At 40.5% G+C, this 21,882-nt stretch overlaps 1 protein-coding gene across 2 annotated transcripts in view; it reads right to left on the bottom strand.

Moving 5' to 3' along the window:
* Positions 1-21,882, bottom strand: part of SAMD12 (sterile alpha motif domain containing 12) — a 176,639-nt gene that overhangs the window by 88,605 nt on the left and 66,152 nt on the right. For both annotated transcript variants that reach the window (XM_063173240.1, XM_063173230.1), the window contains exon 4: positions 5,021-5,161. In XM_063173240.1, the coding sequence (XP_063029310.1) occupies positions 5,021-5,161 (141 nt within the window). The remainder of the gene's footprint in view (positions 1-5,020; positions 5,162-21,882) is intronic.

Raw genomic sequence — 21,882 nt, 5'->3', positions numbered from 1 at the left:
TAAAGAATTCTGAGGTCTGAGACTACTATGGGAAACCCTGGGCTGAGCTGGTAAGGAAACCTTTGTTTGCCTGTGAGAGTGGTGTGTGTGTAGGGAGTCAAGCTGTGCACACATCAGCCTGGAGCCACCCACTGTGGAGGGGCTTTGCTTCCAGTCAGACAGAAAAGTTTCTTTAACATCTGTTCCATGATCTTGCTGGGCACAGAGGTGATACTGACCACCCAGTAGTTTCCCCAGTCTTCCTTTATTCTGTTTTTAAAAATTAAGGTTCCCATCACTGGAACTTGACTGGACTGCCACAACTTCTCAAATACAATGGATAGTGGCACTGCCACTTCATCTGTCCATTGGGACCTGTGGATACACCTCATCAGGTCCCATAGACTTGTGCACCTTCAGGTTCCTTAGATGTACTTGATCCTGATCTCCTACAACTGGCTCTTCATTCTCCCAGCCCCTGCCTTTGCCTTCTATGGCTGGAGAACCTGCCAGTGAAAACTGAGGCAAAAAATTTCTTGAGCACCTCAGCTTTCTCCATGTCCTGGGTAACCACATCTCCCATATCTTCCAGAGAAGACTCACATTCACCCTAGTCTTGCTTTTATCACTGGTGCACCTATAGAAGATTTTCCTGTTCCCGCTGACATCTCTGGCCAGCTTTAATTCTATCAGAGATTTAGCTTTCCTAACCTGATTCCTGCTTCTTACTTTCTCAGCATTTCTCCCAGGCAACCTGTTCTTGCTTCTAGTCTCTGTAAGGCTTCCTTTTTGTGTTTGAGTTTGACCAGGAGCTCCTCATTTACCCATGCAGGCATTATGGCATTTTTTGCCTTAGTTTTTTATTGTTAGGATGCATCACTCCTGAATTTAGATGCAGATGAGATGCAACTCTGAAAGCCCTTTAATTTCCCTTCTGGAAGAATACAGTGCTAGGGTACCTTAACAGGTTTTGAATAGGACCATGCTGGAAATGGGAGGGAGGGAGGGAATCAGTGCTACTGGGACTCCCATTGGGCACATATGTATTTCAGTAACTGAGCGTCAGCGCAGGATGAGCAGAAAACTTAGTCAAGAAATAATTTCAACAGGTATCAACTGCTGAGAAGATTTTCAATGAAGCACAAAGACTTATTCTAACATGTTTTGCTAGGAGGAGAAATACTGTCCTGGCAGTATATTCAAGTAGCACTTCTGTCTTATATGAAACTCAGAGAGGAACTTAGAAGGGGGCCTAACATCATTGTAAATGCAGGTTATCATTTAATCCAAATCCAAAAATGCTTCTCAAGCTCAGCCCTGTGAGCAGATTGCTGTCTGTGGATACTTTGCAGAGAAACACACACAGCACTGTTGTACCACTTTGAGGAGTGTCCTCTCTGCTAGCCCAAAGCAGGACTCACATTGAAAAATCTCAGAATAACTTCTTCCTTCTCTGTGTAGTTATGTAAGGCTTTTTATAAAAAAATGATCTTTCAACTCAGGCTTACAGTGATAACAGTATAATAATGGTGTTTCCAACAGTGTGCAGCTCTCCCTAAGAGATGTTGGAAGATATTTTGTCAAATTAGTTCCTCGACATCACTAAGTCTGGGGAAAAAAGCACAGATCAGTAGTTGGGCCTGTGCCCTTCTACCCTAGTGGAGGCTGGAATAGTGTTTCTACCAATAATAGCCTCAATCAGGCAATCAAGCAGCTCTTGCTCCAAAGAAAAGTCTTCCTAAAACTCAAGACAAGACTTCAATTACACAATCACATACTATTCTGGCTTTAAGAGACTGGATGGTGTGTCTTGAATGAAGAAGAATGAAATGGGTTTAAGTCACTTTCTACTCCTGAAACAGGAGTAGAAAAGAATGCTATTGAGTTTTTAAAATGAGGTTAACTTTCTCTGCAGACAACAGGACACAAAGCCACTTAAAATATCTGGTAACTATTATATAATGCTTTTTTAAAACTTTCCCTGTTCGATCCAGCTTCAGCTGGCGTATGTTCTAAAGTCAGTGGAAGTCTTTTTGCTGACATCAATGGGTTCTGAATTAGGACCTCAACACTTGCAACCCAGCTTGTGTGCTGCATTAATTCAGAAATGGGTTTTAACAGATTCTTTCACCTAACAGTCTCCTGAGCTGTGCACTGAGAGACAGAGGGCTTTTTTTTCCCCTCTTTCTGGAGGACAGCAAGGCACAGCATAGCAATAGCTACAGTGTGATCTGAACTTTGTGAGTGCAATTTCCAAAAGGCAGAAACAGCTTTTCACAGGAAAAATGTTCTGTAAGTGTTAAACAAAACAAAACAAAACAAAACAAAACAAGTTACAGAAAGCTATTCCAGTAACAACCTGGACCAGGAACATATAAATCATAATAAGAATATGAGTGGACACGGTTTGGAGAAAGGCGACAACCACTTCTGGAGAACAACTGACATACCAAGAGCTTTACAAGTTGTACTGTGGTATAGAAATACTATATTAACCTTAGTACTGCCATCAAGCACTTCCAGTGGACACACACTCCAGCTTGGTGTAAATGAGGTGATAAGGGACCAGAGTACTGCTGTCATCCTGTCACTCACTGCTCCCCCACCCTGGAATCAGACAATTAACACAGCTTTGCTGCACAGGTGAATGTTCTTATAAACTGTTGTTCTGCTCATAACTTCAGCTCCATTTAAGATGATGAAAGTAAACAGTTTTGGTTCCCCTATCTTTTTAAAAGAAAGAGTCTGCTTAAGCATTCTGTTTTTATTCACCTGGGAGATGCCTGTTTTCATATTATCCTTGGTGGACCAATAGCACATGAAGATTATTGGCTTTCAGACAAGAGGTTTTACAGTCCATCAGGTCCATTCACAGATTTGTTTTTTAAAATGGTACTTGTGTATAGTTTTACTGATATGAGTTTGGATTAGTGCCACTGTTTTCTTCCCCACAAGGACAAAAAGCTCTTGCTCCCTCACACAGCCATTCCCAGCTGAGCTCTGGAACACAGGGCAACCACAAGCTCTTGTGGCTGGTAGTCACACCAGCGGCCGCCCAACCCTAAAAACCACAGCTTTGAATGCAGCCTGTTTTGTGTCTCTGAGCTGACCCACCCCACCACCAGCGGTGGGCACTGGCTCACGTGGTTACACTCTAACAGACCCCAGCAAAGCAAGGAATAAATTCTTCTGACACAAGTTCTCAGACCCAGCCATTTCCCCAAGGATATATTGGAGCGGCTCTGAAGTGCAGCACAATGGCCAACACCAACATGGGGAAGACAGCCAGAGCTGCAGACCTCCAGCTTTTTGCCAAGCCTGTGCTGCCTTTCACAAAGCACACGATGTCCTGCCCTTGCGGGTTCAGAGTACGTGAGAACATTCCCTGTACACACACACTGCATTAAACACACATCCTGGCTGTCCTTCACAGCCCAGCACGTTTATTCCTTCTCTTACCAAAGTCCAAATTTGCATCCTCAACTGCATGGGCAAAGAATGCAGCATCAAAGGATGCTGCCCTGAATTCCTTGCAATGGGGGTCACTGCTGCCTGAGTGAGCCCAAGTCATACACCAGTTATGTGTCCAGAGAAGAACCAGACAGAAACAATTCACATCACAGGACACACATCGTCCTCAATGTCATATACAAGTCTATGCAGGAATCTCTCTGGACAGCAGTGATCAACTGATCCAAGTTTATAGCTAATGTGTCTTCATTGTCCCATATCAATCAAATCCCAACTTCCATAAGCAGGCCCATAACAGTGATGGTGGATGTCCTGAACTTTGCAGTCCATCAAACTCTCAAGTAACATTCGAGATGCAGTGGAAGAGAGAACCTGGCCAACACTGAAGAAAAGGATGTAGGAATAATGGATGAGTGGATAAAGGGAAAAAGAAGAGTTCTTAACATCTGAGGAAGACATTCATGCTTCAGCATGACATGACACAAGATGAGGTGAGCTTCTATTAACAGCTCATGGAAAAACAAAGGAACCCTAAAACTGCATCACAATCCACAAGACACCCAGCCTGAAGAAACAATTCAGTTGAGACTTCAGCTCTTTCAGATAAAATGCAGCTTATTCAACTAATCAAAGTTTTCCCGATGAGCACAGTGAGCAAGGCTTAATTAGGAACATAATGTAATGTGTGAAGGACATTTTGTTAAAAATACACTGCATGTACTGAGGAACTCTGCTTTTTTTCATACAGTGTGACATACAACAGGCACTGAACCAAAACACCACAGAAATATGTGGTTTATGCTATCCCACTGGACTATCAAACAACATTTAACATAAAGTATTGCAGATATATAGTAGAGGATGTCTAAATGTTCCTTTACAGTATTGCCACAATAACTGCTTTTCTTTCATGTTACCACAGCCATTACTAGAGAGCTAACACCAAAAGTCATCATAAAGAATGTCTAAACCTCATTTGGAAAATATATATAACCTCTTTTGTTACTCCTTCTTCTCTGTGTTCTAATCTAGACTTAATATTAAACCCAGCTTTGTTTTTTCTTAGCAGCAAAAATTAGAAGCAACTCTATTCAAGTCAATACAATTATTTCAACATGAAGAAGGAATCAGCCATCTGCAAAAAACAGTCTAACAGGTAATTTTCCACTGACAGCTCTTACCATAAAACAGGTGACAGAAACGACACTGTTTCATCTAACACTGAAAGTAAACAATTAATGCAAAATGGACAATGCTTTTAAAGACAATAGGTCTTCCATCTATGCCCTTAATACATAATTATTTTCATCTTAGTAAGCAGACACTTAGGAAGGACCACCATCAAATTATAGATGGAGCCTATTAATCACACAAAACAGGCAGCTGAATATCTCTATTTATTTATGCATTATTTTACTTTTTGATCCCCCCCTTGGAAAGCATGTGGAATCTATGAGGCATTTTCATGCATCATTTCTTGTAGAAGAACATCAAGTCACCTTTTTTGCCCTCAGGCAAACTTCTCTTATCTGATCTCAGTAACTGTCCATATCAAAAACATTTTCCATACCTTGTGTAAGCAGCTGGAGGTTTCGGACTTCTTCTCTCACCTTCAGCTGAAGGACTTGCTGCAGAATGTGCTGTCTCAGGCTTTCCTGGGCAATGCCCATTCGTTCAAGCTTTTTGTCAGTAAGTCTCAGCAAAGCACGGCCTGGAAGAAAAAGCCAAGAAGAAAAATCACCCAAGAATTTCCATTAGTGCAATAGGCTCACTCTGACACGATAATTCACTACATAAAAAATTCTCAGCCCTGAAATACCTTATTCTGAGCAGACATTGTTCCATCTGTTAGGTACTCCCTTACTGTTAGAGACCTATGTGCTACTCCTCCCTTTTCTATTGTTTTTCTCTATTGTTCAGGTGCTTTGTGAGATACAGGCATGTAAAAGAGGAATCTTGTGTCATTTTAGACAGCCAGTTGCTGTTCTTAAGGGCCAGTTGTTCTCCCATGGGAAGGACAACCCCTGTAAGTCTACAACTGACATAGGTACTCTCACCTATTTTCAAACATCATGTCAAGAAATGAGTGAAAACCAATGACTGTGGGTTTTACAAATTAAATCAATTTAAGATATATCAGTGATGAATATTGTTGCAATTCAGATATGTCTATAGTTTACCAGCACCATTTCCCAGGATGGTTCTGTACTTCATGGTTCAGACTTCCAAATCCCTCTTAACAATAAACTGTCACAGCAAAATTGGGAAAAAACCCCCAGAGATTTCTATCAGTTATATCTAAAACATTCCCAAAAAAATATTTTGTCCAACTATAAAAAACCATCTGCCTATGGTCTTTGCAGGCATTCACTCCCAGTTTGTGACTTATCTTAAGCATTAGGTAATGTTGAAATACAGCTCCAGGCAGATTGTAGATGTTAAAAAAATCAAACAATCTACAATTCTGCTAGTGGAACTCTGACTCCATCTTTTGGGCATGGCTGTGCTATAAATAAACAGGAGCAAGGCTGTACCCTGGCTGAGCCAACAATAAGGAATTATTTGAACCAAGCAGAGAACTAAAGCATCACGCAGAATTTTACCCTAGGAAGAAAATGAAAACTTACTCTCTTTGGCCTTGCCCACTGCTGTGAGGTAGTACAGGGAGGAGTGTTGTGCAGCCCCCTACTGACTCTTGATTGCCACTATGCACATTTGCTATCTAAAGGTGCCCTGGCCAATGAAAACAAATCAAACTGGAGCTACATGGATACTACCTTGAAAATTACATGTTTGGTTCACTTTCTTAAACAGGTTCAACTTTTTACTTCCTCTGTTTTTTAATTATGAAAAATCCCATCTTTGACTTCTCAGGCCTTATTCTGAAACCAGGAGAAGAAAGCAAAGAACAAGTTATTCCCTCTGCAACACAGCAGCCTCTGTGCTACCATTACTGTGGCTTTGGATGAATGCTACAATTTAGCTCATTAGAAAGTGTTACTCAACACAGCAAGATAAGGCCCTTATTCAAATCTTTCATTGCAAACTAGCAAGGAGTAGAGAATTTTTATAATTATTTTAATTAAAAAATTTAAGATAAATGCTAGAAATGTAAAGGGGCACAGAATATTTGCCCCAAACCAAGGAGTTAGCAGCATGCCTTTCACAAACTGCTATATTTCACTCACAAGCAGATCCACAGGATCTTGATATGACACAATGTAAAATACTGGGATATTACTATTAATAAAGCAAGATGTTACTGATCAGATAAAAATGACAGCATTCATAGATTTTCAGCCCTTCTGCATCTCTCAAACACTACACATTACAATGGATGACCTTTTGACTAGGAAACCTTTCTTTGAAATCACAGACAAGAAGAATTCTAAGGGTTAATGTAATAACAAACTATTGAATTTAAGTCTCTTGCAGATCAATGCCAGCTGTCCAATTCTTCTGGTGATAAAGGCAGCAATAATGACTTCAATTTTTATATTGTCTTATCACACTAAAATATCTTAAAGCAATTTATAAAGGATGTACAACAGTTCAAGAGTATGGTCTGTAATGTCAAATTAGCAACTGAAAGAAAATAAAAATACAAGACACCAGTTTAAAGAGTGCCAACACATGTCATCTTAGGGCAGTGAGTCAGCAACAGCAATATGAAAGGACAGACAGAGACCATGCATCTCAGCCAGGGCCCTCCACCTCTTCTTGGCCATAGACAGTCATTACTCTTTCCTTCCTCTGGGCAACTCTTTAGTTCATATTCAAATCGTTTTTCTACCCCAGCCACTGCCTTTGGAAGTTGAGTGTGCACTAAACAGAGATGTCTCTTTTCAACTCTTTGCATGTCAGTTCTTCTGCTGCTTAGGCTCAAAGCACGATGCTATTGACTCATACTCTCTGTAGCAGCTTGCACAAATTGCCTTAAATTAACTCTTTCTTGCACCAAATCCAAAGTGACATGTCGAGGCAATGATGAGGTGAGAAAGCAAACATCCCAATGTGGCATTTCAAGCAGGCACTAAAGGACCTGATTGTGAAAATTCAATCCTCCTCATACCTTCTCTCCCCTCAACACTTAGAACAACAACATCCAAGCCACAAGTGGAATAATTTTCATTCTGACACTAAATCATGCCTTTGAAAAGATATTTTTAGTGCCTGGACCAGTCACTAAAGCCAATTAGTCACTAAGGCCAAGATCCTGACAATCAGCTAATGATTTTGGATGCTTCCCTGTCTTACTCTGTGTATTATGCATATCTGAAAGAGTAATCATTTTGTGCTAAGAACTCTGTGCTACTGAACATTGAAACCAACTGTCCAGAGAATTTGTGGAGTGTCTGTCTTTGGAAGCATTCAAAACCTGTTTGACAGGGTCCTGAGCTGCACTTGTCCCTGCTTTGAGTAGATGATTGCCAGTGATGCCTTCCAACATCATCTGTTCTGTGAAATAACCTGTATAAAAGACTTGATCTAAATACCTATTTTCTTTTAAAAAGCTGAGATTAACAAAGGAAATCATTAAGAGTACACAAAAGATGGCCATTTTATCAAGCAACGTGGTTAAACAGAGAGACAGCTATACAGTAAAAATTGGGGGTAGATTTTTAGTTTTCAGAGAGTGCAGATATATTATCAAAAGCAGAACATTTCTAAGAGTATACACTGGTCTATTCTACACATTTTCTAAGAGTATACACTGATCTTTGCTCAGAGACAAGTAGAATGAACTTAAACACCATTGCAGGAAAATTTCCCTACACTGCAGAACAGACACTGCCTCTTAGATGTAGTAGCTACTTGCCCAGCAGGTACATTTTTTTCAAACAGGACATTTTTTTGAAAGCACCTAAACTAAGAGAACCATAAAGGTCCCAGTGACAAACACCTAGGCCTTGGTTCAGCCTAGCTGCAAGGCTGGAAACCAAATGTTTTAAACAAAACTCCACAGCTCCCTCAGTAAATGCACACATCTTTTAACACCTAAACCCCAGCCCTCTCATACTCAGGGCAGATCAGCCGTGGAATGTTCTGAGCTACCCTGAGGGCAAACACAAAATATAAAACACTTTCCAGCTTAATAATAGATTGATGGCCTAATTTTTTCTAATATGACTTAGCTGCTACAGATCTCATTGAATCAAGCTGGGAGTAGATGAAGATCTGAATGGAGGGAGAAACATTGCATGCCACAGAACATTAGCATGAGTATAAGCACTGGTCCAATGGGGCTGGCATTGGCCCTTGAGCAAGGAAGGCAGCACACTGCTGTGCCTAATGAGAAATGTTCAGCCCTCCCTGCACTGCTATATCCTACTGCTCTTCCCCCAGTGTACAGACACACAGAGGGACACCTCACAAGAAGCCTTGAAAGAACACTTGCAATGCAGGCAAAGGGCCAGGTAAGAAAGGGCTTATTTAACATGTGGAAAGAACTGAAGAAATGCAGGGAAACAAGAGCAGATAGCAGTGAGAGGCTGATCTGACACAAAACCCTGACAAAAACTATGAGTAATTTAAAGCTGATGAAAATGATAAACCACAAGTGGGAACAAATGATGGTGAGAAATATGGCCAAGACAGGTGACCTTGTCTTCCAAGCACAGTATGAAAGGTATACCTGATTGTCTAGACAAGATGTTCAGTTTACTTACTTGTAAAACTTGAAAAAACAGGAAAATGAGATTTACTAAGCCCCTAAATTATGTAAGATGAAAAATTTTTCAAGTTTATACTTAAATGCTGCAAATGCCATTTTATTCTTAGTTAACAGATAATAGTGTGTTTCTCTAGTTTTTCAAATGTGGTGCTTTTGTGTGTACTTGAAATAGTCTCATCACAGCTTTCCTCTTGCTTAAACAGGGTGATTGTTGGCTGCTCTTGACTGCCTTGGATATATCAAGTAAGAAATTTCCATGACAGAGACACAGGCATAAACATCATTGTTCAGGTGCTGGTGAGACACAAGTATAAAACTCTCATCATATACTCAGGAAAGAATGCAAACAAGAATGGGCAGAGAAAGAGGCTATGATTTCATAGTGAGGAATGGCAAAAGTATGAATGGCAAGAAAAAGAACAGTCATCTACAGAATGAGACTAGCCTCATGATGGCAGTGGGGGGAGATGAACACTGGGAAAAAAGAAGAACTATTAGACTGAATATATATACTATATATATAATACATATAATTCCTGACTATATTAGGGAACTGATTTGAAAAGAGAACAAATGGGTGTGATTACAATTGAAGATGCTGAGTTCAGAAATATCTTTTAAAAGAAACAGCACAAACCAGAAATCAATCAAATTTTCAGAGCAAACTTAGTATAACTTCATTATATTTTCTGGATAACCTATCAGATATTCTACAGTTCTACATTTTCTGCTTTTCCCATGAGAATTTAAGACCCTGTCTCTCCTTCTCATGCCTGTCTCATAACTAGTCAACCAGACACATCAGCCACTTTTTCATCAATGCCTTGTGGCAAATCTACAGCTCTTCCTGCAAAGGCAGCCAGATCTGATTTGTCTTACTAATCATTTTAGCCCTAAGACTAATGCAGACTCTTGGTAAACTGCAACTTGCATTACCATCCTCTTTGTCTCCCTTCAGATATCTAATATGTCACTAATCAAGGAAGACTTACTTGCTTTAAAAGTAAAAATGTATTAATTTTTCATCAGACTTACCATAGCAGCAAACACCTTATTGATCTACCTCCTAGCATAAGAGCAGCTGCCAGCCTAAGCAGCTCCCAAAATTGCTACTGGCACCTACTGGTACTTCTGATGTGATGAAAAAAATCTCAGCTGGGGACCAGCTTAAATAGACAGGAGACACAAAATATTCTGTGAAATATACAGAAATATACAGAAATAAAGAGGAAGGAACAATAGTTTCTAATGATAGGACCAGGAGAAGCGGAGAAGATTATTTAACCCTGAAGAATATTAAAGATCTCCTGCTGAGGAAGTTCCCCAACATCTGAGCCAGCATTCTTGTACTTTCTCATCCTGTTAACAAAATCTGTGAACCTCCATGAGGCCATAGGAATTACCTTCTGGTAAGACACATGAATGGAAGAAGCCCACGACTCCAGTATATCTACAGGGGAAGCAGAGGAAAACTGGTTTACAGGAAGGCTATGTATCAATTTGCTTATCTATCAAACTAGCTTTGGACCCACTGTTATTTGTTAGCACCATCAAAGATGATTCTCTGTCTCTTTCTCACTCATTATTTGCTGCTTCTGGATGACGCCCATTCTATAATAGAGTTTCTCAAAGAAAACACTGTAATATTGGTCAATAAACATCTGATCAAACTCAAAGAAGCAGCTATGTAAACAAAGGCACTTTCTGAATATATCTGCATCCCTTGTTTCAATATGGTGTCTGTTTACAGTTCTGACAAGACGAAGTGACGACTATTTTTATTTCTGCCAATAAATCTACAATGAAACAAGTTTATTTCCATAAAGCCCTTCTCAGGTCTCAGTTTTTTGCACCATCCCATCTTTCCTTCCTCCACACTTCCGAACCACAAGCATGAACAGAATATGAAAGAAAAGTAACTCAACAGAATCTTTAACTTAGCTGCATTTTCAAATATAAAACTAGCAACAGCCAAACCATGGCTTTCTTTCTAAATTTGTTTCTGACAAACTTACTAAGATGTCAGTGTTGCATGTGTCAAGCTATTTAACTCAGATTACTTAGTTTGATGTAACTTCCTCTCACCTTGGTGCAGCCTTTCCCAATTCCCTCTATATTCTATCATCTGCCACTGTCACTTTCTATTATCTTAATTCTGATACAGTCCTTTGTGCTATGCATCTCCTGTTCAATGATGGCCTCTGAAATTTCAATTAGGAGATGTCTTTCTGACACTCAGTCCTCCTTGCCTCTTCCCAGGGATGTCTCCCAGGTAGCTGCCCTCAGCTGCTTCTCCCCAGGCCTCTCTCTCTGAGGCTGCTGTGCTCCTGACACAGGCTCAGGCACATCCATCAGCTCAGTCACAACCACGCTGGACGTATGCTACTGAACAAAACCAAAAAACCTGCAGCAATGGTAAAGTCATGTAAGAAGACTGAAAGACAGTGAGTTAACAGAGCATGGGCCTGGAATATTCAATTTAGGAACTGCAATTTAAAAGTATGCTTCTTTGTCCCTCGTACTTCCAGCCAAGTAGCTCAAGAGTCCAGGTACCTTGAAAATTAACTAAAGACAACAATCCTTCTCCAGAAGTGAAATTCTCCTGACTCCCAACTCCTCCCATAATGAAAGCAAGCAATTCCTGCTCCTTGAGTGACTCACACATTTCCAAGCAAGTATTTAATTGCATACTTCATGGGATCACACATCCTTATATCATAGAGTCATTTAGGCTAGAGCAGACCTCTCAGATCAACTGTTAACCCAGCACTGTCAAGATCAGCACTAAACCATGCCCTAACAGGCACAGCCACATGCCTCTTAAATACTCCAGGGATGGTGACTCTAACACTTCCCTAGGCAGCCTAGTCCAGTGCTTGACAAACCTTTTTGGCAAGAAATTCTTCCTAATATCCAATATAAATCTTCTCTGGTAGGTAACCCATATGCAGGACCTGTCACTTTGCCTTGTTAAACCATACATTTGGGCTTGGAGCACCAAGCCAGCCTGTCCAGATCTCTCTGTAGAGCCTTCCTGCCCTCCAGCAGATCAACACTCCCACCCAACCTGGTGTTGTCTGCAAACTTACCAAAAATGCCCTCGATCCTTTTGTCCAGATCATCACTGAAAGTCTTAAGCAGAACTGCTAGAGATACATAAGACCCTTATATTTTTTTTTAAATTAATGAATTAATTACTCTATTGTCTAATGATTTACAGACATATTCAAAAGTATCTTTATTCTAAGACAATATAAGAATACAAATCTCAATACAGAGAAGGGAAGAGGTTAATAAGAGACTGTGTATCATGATTACTGGAAGTGGTTCAGTTGGTACTGTACTGATGGGAACTATATTGATTTCTTACAAGTCTTGAGTAAAAGACTGTTAGATGGTCCTGTTTTTCAGATGAACATATTCAGCACCTGATGATTTTAATAGGAGGAAATAGTAATAACTTGAATTCCCTTCTGAAATATAAATTCAGGCACAAATCATATTACAGCACTTTTCAAGCGTACTGTAAAATGTGAGACAACCATTTTTAGTGCTCTCAGGAAGAACCCAATAGGACCCACAAAGTAAATTAAAGATAAATGTAAACCTTTAGCAGGCAGTCTATAAATCAACATTGCTTGTTGTACATACATCTGCCCCCCTACTTCCTGAACATACAAAATTATATATTATCTACAGCTATATACAGACATAATACTGACATATAATAATGAGCTTTTATTATATTGCACATCGTATATTTCAGGAAAAAACCCTAGGACTATTGTTTGTTGGTACCTGTGTGCTAGATTTATGGTCCCCCTATTCAAATAAACATCCCCAAGGTCTTTCCTGCTCATGATGGAGTGAGTGAATCTGTCAACATGTTTGGTTTTGTTCAGCATCAGCAGGACACGCAGTTCTTAAATTCCTTGTTAATCTAATGTTGCTCCCTGTGCATCACATTATGCACTATATATCCTCTTTCTTTATTAATTTTTTTAAAATCACATTAAATCATTCTTTCTGGCAAGAGTCTTGTTAATTTATTCAGGAGTAAACATACATTCCTATATTATAATGTACAGCTTCTACACAGAACAGATAAGGAAAGGGAAAGATGATTTGGAAAGCATTAGAATTGATTGAATTCTTTAAAGCAAACTCAAACAAGAACTTTTGTAACTCCTAATGGTGGACCTCACAAAAATCAGATTTCTTGCAGAAAAAAGGATCATTTATTACCACAAGAAAACCATAAACAAACATACACACCAAAAGACCTCAACACTCATTCTTGAAGTGACTAACCAAGTGGAACTGGGAAATCCCTGACATCACACAGAAGCCAATCCATTTATAAGCAAAATCCTTCATTGTTTTCAAGCATCAGTTCTGGCTGAGGCAGAGCTCATTTTCCCCTCAGCATCCTTCAGAGCCTGTGCTTTGTGGCAGCAGTTGGGAAGCCTCTGAGAACACGGTGTTTTGGCTATTGCTGAGCAGTGCTCCCTCCCACCGCATCCAGGCTGTCTTTCCAACATCTCCCCCCACACCAGCAGGCTTGGGATGGGCAAAATCTTGGGAGAGGACACAACCAGGACAGCTGACACAAACTGAGTAAAGTGATATTCCATACCACATGACATATGCTCAGACAGAAAAGCTAAGAAATAAGAAGAGGAAAGAAGCACATTCATTATTTCAGTATGTTTGCCTTCCAGAACAACCCCTACATGTGCTGAAGTCCTGCTTCCCAGGAAGTCACCAGACATCACTTCCTGATGGGATATAGAGAATTAAATCTTTGGGGTTTTTCCTTTGCCTGAGCGTCACATTTTATTTCAGTAAACTGCCTGTATCTCAGCCTACGAGGTTTTTTCCATCTTATTTCCTTCCCCCGCCTTGCTGAGGGGAGGAGAGGAGAGACTTGGGGGGCACCGGGTGTCAAGTGAAGATCAACCCACCACAGTCACGCCTCGCAAGGAGATCTTGGGGACCATCTGACTCATTCTGCTGGGGACAGCCAGCCCTTCTTCCTCCTGATTACTCTAACTGCCACACTGCATTTAGGCAAAAACCTACACAAAGAAGAAGTCTTGGAAACATGTTTAATTCATTTTCTGAGTTTCTTTTAATGCCAAACTAGTGGGAAGCACAGAGGACAGACATAATGTGAGCAGACAGCTTACTGTACTGCATTGCGGAAGGTCTGTGGGCCATCAAAGCTCCAGCAGCACTCCAGAATTTGAGAACTTACATTTGATAATAAGATTTTCTAATCACTGCTTTGTTTAAAAGAAAAAGAGAAAAATTAAAATTTTATTAAATATTGAAATAAGATTTCATATCCCAATGCTGAGGTACGTACAGTATTAAAACACCTCCCAGTCTGTATCCCTAGCTCTCTCCTGTTCCACACTGTTACCTCCAAGCAGCTTGCAGTGATGCTTTCTTCCACCCATACCAGCTCAATCCTTCATTTTTAAAATAAAAATAAAATTGAGAAAGTTTTTTTGTTAATATTCATGTGGTTAATAATTCATACTAATAAAAATGAAAAATTAAAAGCAACATGCTAATAGGTTAAGCACTGTAGACTGCTTCAACTCTCCTAACCCGAAGGAGGAACCAGCCACATCTCTCCAGATCCATGTTTTGGTCTAGCATTTCTCTTTGGGGGCTTTAATTAGAAGCCTGGCACCTGTCAGGTGGCACACATCACCTCTGACATGCCTTGAACTTACTGTCTATACTGTACATTTTATAACCTAGGGAAAAATAAATTTCCATTTGTAAAAGTTACTTCTACTCAATTATATGCACAGTCTTACAGACACAGGCACTAACCTGTTGTTGCACTGCTGGCTCACTGCTACACCAAACTTTGCACTTCTTCCAGCTTTTATTACTATAGCTGTGAGAAGAATCAGGACATAAGGATTTTATTTGGCTGGTGTATTTCTCCTATTTAATAGTTACACTTGACCTGTAGAACACTGTGAGACAGTCATTTTGGATCAGAAAAAAACCCAGATACCTAAGCAACAAATGATTGTAGCTACTTTTTAAGCAACTCATCCCTGTAACAGAATCCAGACCTTACTTTTTAAACTCTGTATTCTGTACCTCCAGAATCTGGCTCAACAATAATATTAATAATAATGATCCAAAACTAATGCGCAGGAGCCTTACCAGAGGCTGCAGCCCAGCACTGTGGCCCAAAAGGAACATGCAGCCCAGCCCCTGGCTCTAGCTTTGGGTCTCATTCTCCCAAGCAAAAATAAAAGCTTGTTTTCCACTACAAAGTGCAGGAAAATATCGTGGAACCTTTTTAAATAAAATAACTGCCACAGCTAGGAGCAAGGGAGCTCTTCCAAAAAGATGGAGACAGCTCATGTTCAAACTTCCAGCAGAACGTGCTGAAGGCCAGTTCCTGCTCCAGGCAGGGGGCTTGGCCAGATCCAGCTGAGGTGGGGCTGCCCTGACCTTCCTGGATGCACTTGGCAATCTCTGCGCAGGGTGCAAGGGCTCCAGGCTCTGCCAGCTCCCAGCCTCTTTCCAAGACCAGACACAGAGAACCCACCCCAGCCCTCCCTTTCCTGCATGCTAGAGAAAGGGCCAACTGCCCTGGCAGGTGGATGGTTTGGAGGCAGCATTTGAAAGCCCTCAGTCTAAAGAGGAAGCCAGACTTATTTTCCCCTCTGCTTTCCTGCTCAGATTGGGAAAATGTTGGGCATGCATAAAGAATCAACTGCAGGCACTGAGGTAAATCCATGGCTAGAATAAAAAGGGAAACAAGATGTTCAGGTGCCTCCAGGCTTTTTCAGAAACCACAAAAGGGACTATTCTGGATGATAATTTAGGAGTTCACTTTTCAATCCAGAGCATCACAACTAGGACCTGACTTAGGCATAATGGGATCTGTGAGTGTCACTCATTGGCTGCTCAGCAGCAGATGTCTAAAAAAGAGCTTGGGACAAAATACTCTCTCATTCCCCAAAAGCTTGTGATTTAGCAACTAATTAACAAAAACAAAGTTGACTAATTTTAGCTACAGCTGAGCCTAAGGTCAGTGGATGGCTTCCAGTGACTACAGCAATACTTAGAACTGCTTGTGAGAGGAATTTCACCAACATTTTAAAATGGCAGAAAAATTCTGCCATTTCCAATGTGATTTGATTTAGCAGGAAGGGGCAAAACAAGAAAAAAGTGCTGCAAGGTAAACCCATACTAATTAAAATGAAACACTAGTTAAAAGATGAAGCTAATTCACAATCAGAGCCACCTAGCAGTGAAATGGGTGATTCTCAGGTCCTTGTGGTCTTGAAATGGAGGTTTTGGAAGAGACTGTTCAGAGGAGCTCAGGTAATTGGGGTCTGTACAAGAGGGAGGCAGCAGTAGTGGAGAGCTCTTTATCTCTGCATGAGATCTGACATTCAAAAAGGCCTTGGGAAAAAAGCGTGGGAAAAAGTAGAAGGAGGACAAGGAAATTTATATAAATCAAACAAGTACCAGTAAATTCCCAAACCTCAGGTAACATGGGGTGGTTTTCTGCTTTATATTATATTGGCTTTCTGATAGCTTCAGTGGGTTTTCTTTCTACAATAAATTAAATTTTTCCTTTCAGACAGAACAGCAAACATCAAATCACTGTATTATGTATGAATCTTCAGTTACACCTTGTTTTTAGAAAGAATATATGGAGAGGACACATTTGAATGCATGACATGATCCACCTTAAAGTCTTTCTTTAAAGAGGCACTGAGTTGAACAAACACTAATCAACCTATAAAATCAGATTAGAGAAAAAGCAACAACTGTGGCTAGTGAATGTATTATAACCCTTATTGACAATTTGCCTGTAATAATTTTTATAGAGGAGAATTCTAGAAATTATCACCACGGAAATTTCCTACAGTAACACTGCAGACTAACCCTCACCCAGGAGATGAGCAGATCTCACCCTCACACGCCCTGAGCAGATGTCACAGTGTTTAAGCACAGTTCTTTCACTCACAGAATATGCATCAGGAACCAGTGACACACTGGCTAACTGCAGGGTGAGATGCTTCACTGATGCAGAGGGGGACTATTCCAACAGGTTGAATGAAGGTGCTGTCACTCGTATCAGTGCTCAGACACAAATATACACAATAATTTTTCCACTGGCTTACACACACACACATACAAAGAAAACAGAGAAGGAAAACACCATTTCCAGCCTGGCAAAACTTTCTTAAACCACAAGAGTCTAGAGAATGTTTTTTGAGTACTGAGCCACAAATTGAATCCTCAGTCAAGTACTAAATTGTTTATCTTATCTCCATTCATTAGCTTGCACTCAGTCTTCAATACAAAAGCCAAATCATTTTAGGGTTAGATTCAAATGTGATTTTGATTATGCACAAAAGACAATTTCTTGTTTCTTTGTTATAAATAAACATTTAGGCTTAACTCTCTTTCCTGGGTTGTAGACACGTCTTGTGAAACTCCAGCAAGTAACACTATTCAGATATCAAGAGCTGAATAGCATCAATATAAACAAAAAAAGTGACAACACATATTATTAAATAATTTACTTCATCTTCCAGTGTATAATTAAAATTCTAAATCAAATATCCAAATATGTAAATACTCTTCACTCAATTCACTTATATTTCTTTGTAATGTTCTCCTTTGTGCCACCTTTGTGATATCCATTTTGCTTGGTTTTCCTCGCCAGCTCTTTTCTGTTTTCTTCTCACTGAAACAAGTTCTTTTCTGCAGTTTTCTCAACCACAAAGCTCCCCTGGTGGGCCATATGTGAGCACTGACAGGATGAATTCCTGTAAATACCCCTGAATTAAATCAGCTGGATGGTATGTAGGATCACAGCTGCCTATAGATTGAAGTATCAATTACAAATCCTTCAGCACAGTTGCGTAAGAAGCTGATCTAAATCAAGTTATTTCCTGTCTGCTCCCAAGCTAGTTTCTGATGACCTTTGAAAATGGGCAAGCCAAGATTCTTTCTGCAACATACAGCAAGACATGGGTACTCCCAGTCATGGCCTCAGGACCTTGTATCTGCTCTCAGCAGCCGTGTTCTACTTAAATGATAAGGATCAGATCACATACGATCCATTCATAATGGTGTAAGAAACATTTTCGTTATTCGGTGAGCAAGAAAAGACCTGGGATCCTGGTGAATACCAAGCTGAATGTAAGCCAGGAATGTGCCCTTTCAGCCAAGAAGGTCAGCTGTTGGAACCCTGGTTACTGAGAATTCCAGACTTTCAGGTCCTGCTGAGGTGGGGCTGCACTGACATAGGGCTGCAGTAGGGCATAGCATTTCCAGCAGGTCCAAGGAGGTGATCCTTTGCTTCTGCTTGACCCTGATGAGGCCACACCTGGAATGCTTTGTCCTGTTCTGGAATCTCCAGTACAAGAGAGACACAGACATACTGCAGCAAGATCAACAAAAGACCATAAAGATGATTAATAGATTGGGGCATTTGTAAGGCAAGGAAAGGCTGAGAGAGTTGAGATCTCTCAGACAGGAAGAGAGAAGGCTCGGGGGGAGCTTTCCAACATATGTAAACACCTTACAGAAGGAATAAAGAGACAATGGCCACAAACTGAAACAAAGGAAATTCCATTTAATTGTAAAGAACCTTTTTTGAGTGTGCTTGAACACTGGAACAAAGGTTCAGAAAAGTTGCTGAGTTTCTGTTCTTGGAGATACAACTGACAGGACACAGCTCTGGACAATCGGCTCTAGTGGGCCCTGCTTTGAGCAGGAGGTTGGAAGATGACCTTCAGAGTCTCTTCTAACCATGGATTCTATTCCATGAAGGTACAGAGCAGCAAATCAGGTGGCCTGAACTTCAAGAGAGTTAGCAAGGTCACAACTAGCAGGTACTGAATCCGAGAGTCTTACGTACTTTGTGCATTGATGTATTCAATTGAAATGTGCAAACCAAGGAGTCAGGTGAAAAAATATCTACATACCCTCAAAACTGTTTAGATACAAGTGCACACCACCTACAGAATCCCTCAGCAGAAGCAGCAGCATCCAGATACTGGATTTCTCTAAAGAAAATGCTGTAAGTAGCAAGGTTAGAAGAGCAGAAGGATGGAGTCTATTAAGGTTGTAAAACGTGGGATTTTTCAGCCCTTTGAAGGTCATCTGATGTCACCCATTCTGAAAAGAGGACTGCATGTGGTTCCAAGAACATCCATTCTCCACTGCTGTCCACACCATTAAATTAACCACTGCCACCAAGGTTCAGCTGCTGGAACTCAGTTGTTTGTACTATCAAATCACCCCTGAGATTTCATGTCCCACTGAACTGGGCCACCAAACAGTTCCTCAGAAACTTCCAGGTATATTTCAGGAATGAGCAGAGACTGGGGGCTATTTCCCACAGATGGCATAACACAACCATCCTATCCTTAGCAGTATGAACCTCTAGCAACATGGGCACAAGTTGTTGTAATTGCTTACTATTAACCTCAGTGTCAAATGATGTTTGAGAAACACCACTGACATCAACATGGCAACATTACAGAGCCAGAGGTTCTCTTGTCAAAACCCAACCAGCTGTACTAAAATAGTACAGCTGCTGCATAAGGGTTTGTTCAATCTTAGAAGACAAGAAGACTTCCAGGATTCATTCACTCTTCCTGAAAAGTACAAGTATAAGCTGATTTCTCAGAAATCAGAGGTCAGAGGAGAGACAAAATTACCTCCTTCCTCATGAATTCTATGTGTCCATTGGCACAAGCCAGAGCAGCTGGAAAGAATTTCCTCTACTGTTTTTCACCTGTTCATTTTACCTGTTATAAGCTTTTAAATGACTTGGTTCTCTCAACAGGGAAAATGATGAAAAGCAATGGAAAAGAGATGTCTGGTTAAGTTTTTTATAATGGTAGCAATTTTATTTAGACTTAATTTTCACTTCCAGGCATTTTAAGAATTCTGCTAGCTTTAGGCTTTGTGTCAGGTTTTACTTATGAAAAGATTTTCCAACATTTTCAAATACCAGAAACGAGAGGGAGAAAGAGAAGAGGTGTAAATGACTGGGATACTGTGTTTGAAGAAAGCAACATTTCTTCAAGGAATGCTACTTGTGTGGAGTCCTGTAAGAGACAACGTGTGAAAAAGAGCCCAAAAAGCAGTAATGTCAGGTCCATTTTTGGATTACTTCTGAAGGGCAACATGCTGCATATCACATTGCACAAGTCAGAAGAGCTGTCAAGGATTTTTACACATATATCCTGCCTGATTCACAGGGACCATTAATTATAGTTGTAGGGTGTGCCTATGTCATTTCACTCATAATTCTTGGAACACCCTTAATGTCTTCTGCAATCCTGACCTCTAAGCCAGCACAGTTTCTCAAGCACTGTCAGGACACATGTCAAAAATGCCATTGGTTTCCTCCCACCCATGAGTACAATTTTATCACTGGCAGTCTCTACAGGTACAGCTTTTCAGCAAGGGCAATAAAAGGTCTGGGAAAGGAAGACTGACAAAAATCTTACCTCTAGAGACAGTCACCAGGTTTTGATCTTTACCTAAGCACAGTAATTATTGGGATATCCTTCCATAAACACTATGTGATCAAAGTTAATCACCTTCCTACAACCCTGTAGACTGAACATCTTCTGCTAAGTAACTTCCCCAGTACTGGAAAGCACCTCCTCTTTGCTACCAAGAGCCTCCTCCTGTTACAGAGTGGCTGGGTAACAGCAAACCTGCTACAGGACTGCTGTAAGAGACAGTAAAATTACTCTGCTGTCACAAAAGTGCTAAATACAAAGACAGCTCCTAATGGTTTGTTCTCTCAGTGCTCCTGAATGGTACAAAGCTGTTAATAAGAAACCTTGCCATTTTCCACTCAAAGTTTTTAGATTCACCACAGATATTTTCATAAGCTTTAAAGCAACATTGATCACCTGGAGAGGTGATGAAAGTGGTTAAAAAGTACCACAATGCTGGGACTTTTTAAAGATCTGACTTACACCCACAGACATGCTGACAAGGACATTTGCATCTATAGAGAAAGGAACATCTCCTGAGATCAGTATGCAGCATTTCGGGACCACCAGGCATTCAATGCACTCCCCAAGTTTGCAAAACCTTCCACTGAACCCTTGCCCAGAAAAGAGAATCAATTCAAGTCTGTCTTAAGTCCCAGAACAATCAAGGAAAATGGCTTTTTAGAGAGCAGCTAACCAGGCTCTTAACCTAGAAATGTTTCTTGCTATGGCTGACTCCAGCAATGCAATCAAGAGTTTTCTGAAAGCGAGAGAGACCTGCACTTCAACATGCAGTATCAGATCATCTCAGTTACATGAAACAGGCACTATGAAATGAAGTGATTTTAAAGAGAGAGAGAGGGAGAGAGACTGCTATTTCAAATCCAGGAGGGGTTAATGGGAAATCCATGTTCTTAGATAAGAAATTTTACTTGTGTGATAAAGTAAAATGTTGCTTCATATACACTGCTGTGGTTTAACCCCAGCTGGCAGCTCAGCACCACACAGCTGTGGAATGGCAGGAAAAGGAAAAAGCCTCACAGGTTTAGACAACAATGATTTAATAATCTAAACTAAGTAAAATCTAGTAATACTAATGATAGCAAAATATACTACTACTACTACTGTAGTACTGTACAATTACAGTAAGTGTAACAGGAAAACAGGTGATGCTCAGTGCAGTTGCTCCCCATTGCTGACCACCCCCACCTCATTCCCCAGCAGCACTTGGCCCCT

The sequence above is a fragment of the Melospiza melodia genome, chromosome 1 (genome assembly GCF_035770615.1).
Source record: "Melospiza melodia melodia isolate bMelMel2 chromosome 1, bMelMel2.pri, whole genome shotgun sequence".
In the NCBI taxonomy this organism is placed as follows: Eukaryota; Metazoa; Chordata; class Aves; order Passeriformes; family Passerellidae; genus Melospiza; species Melospiza melodia.
Note: the sequence above shows the minus strand (reverse complement) of the source record. Positions and strands in the feature narration are given on the sequence as shown.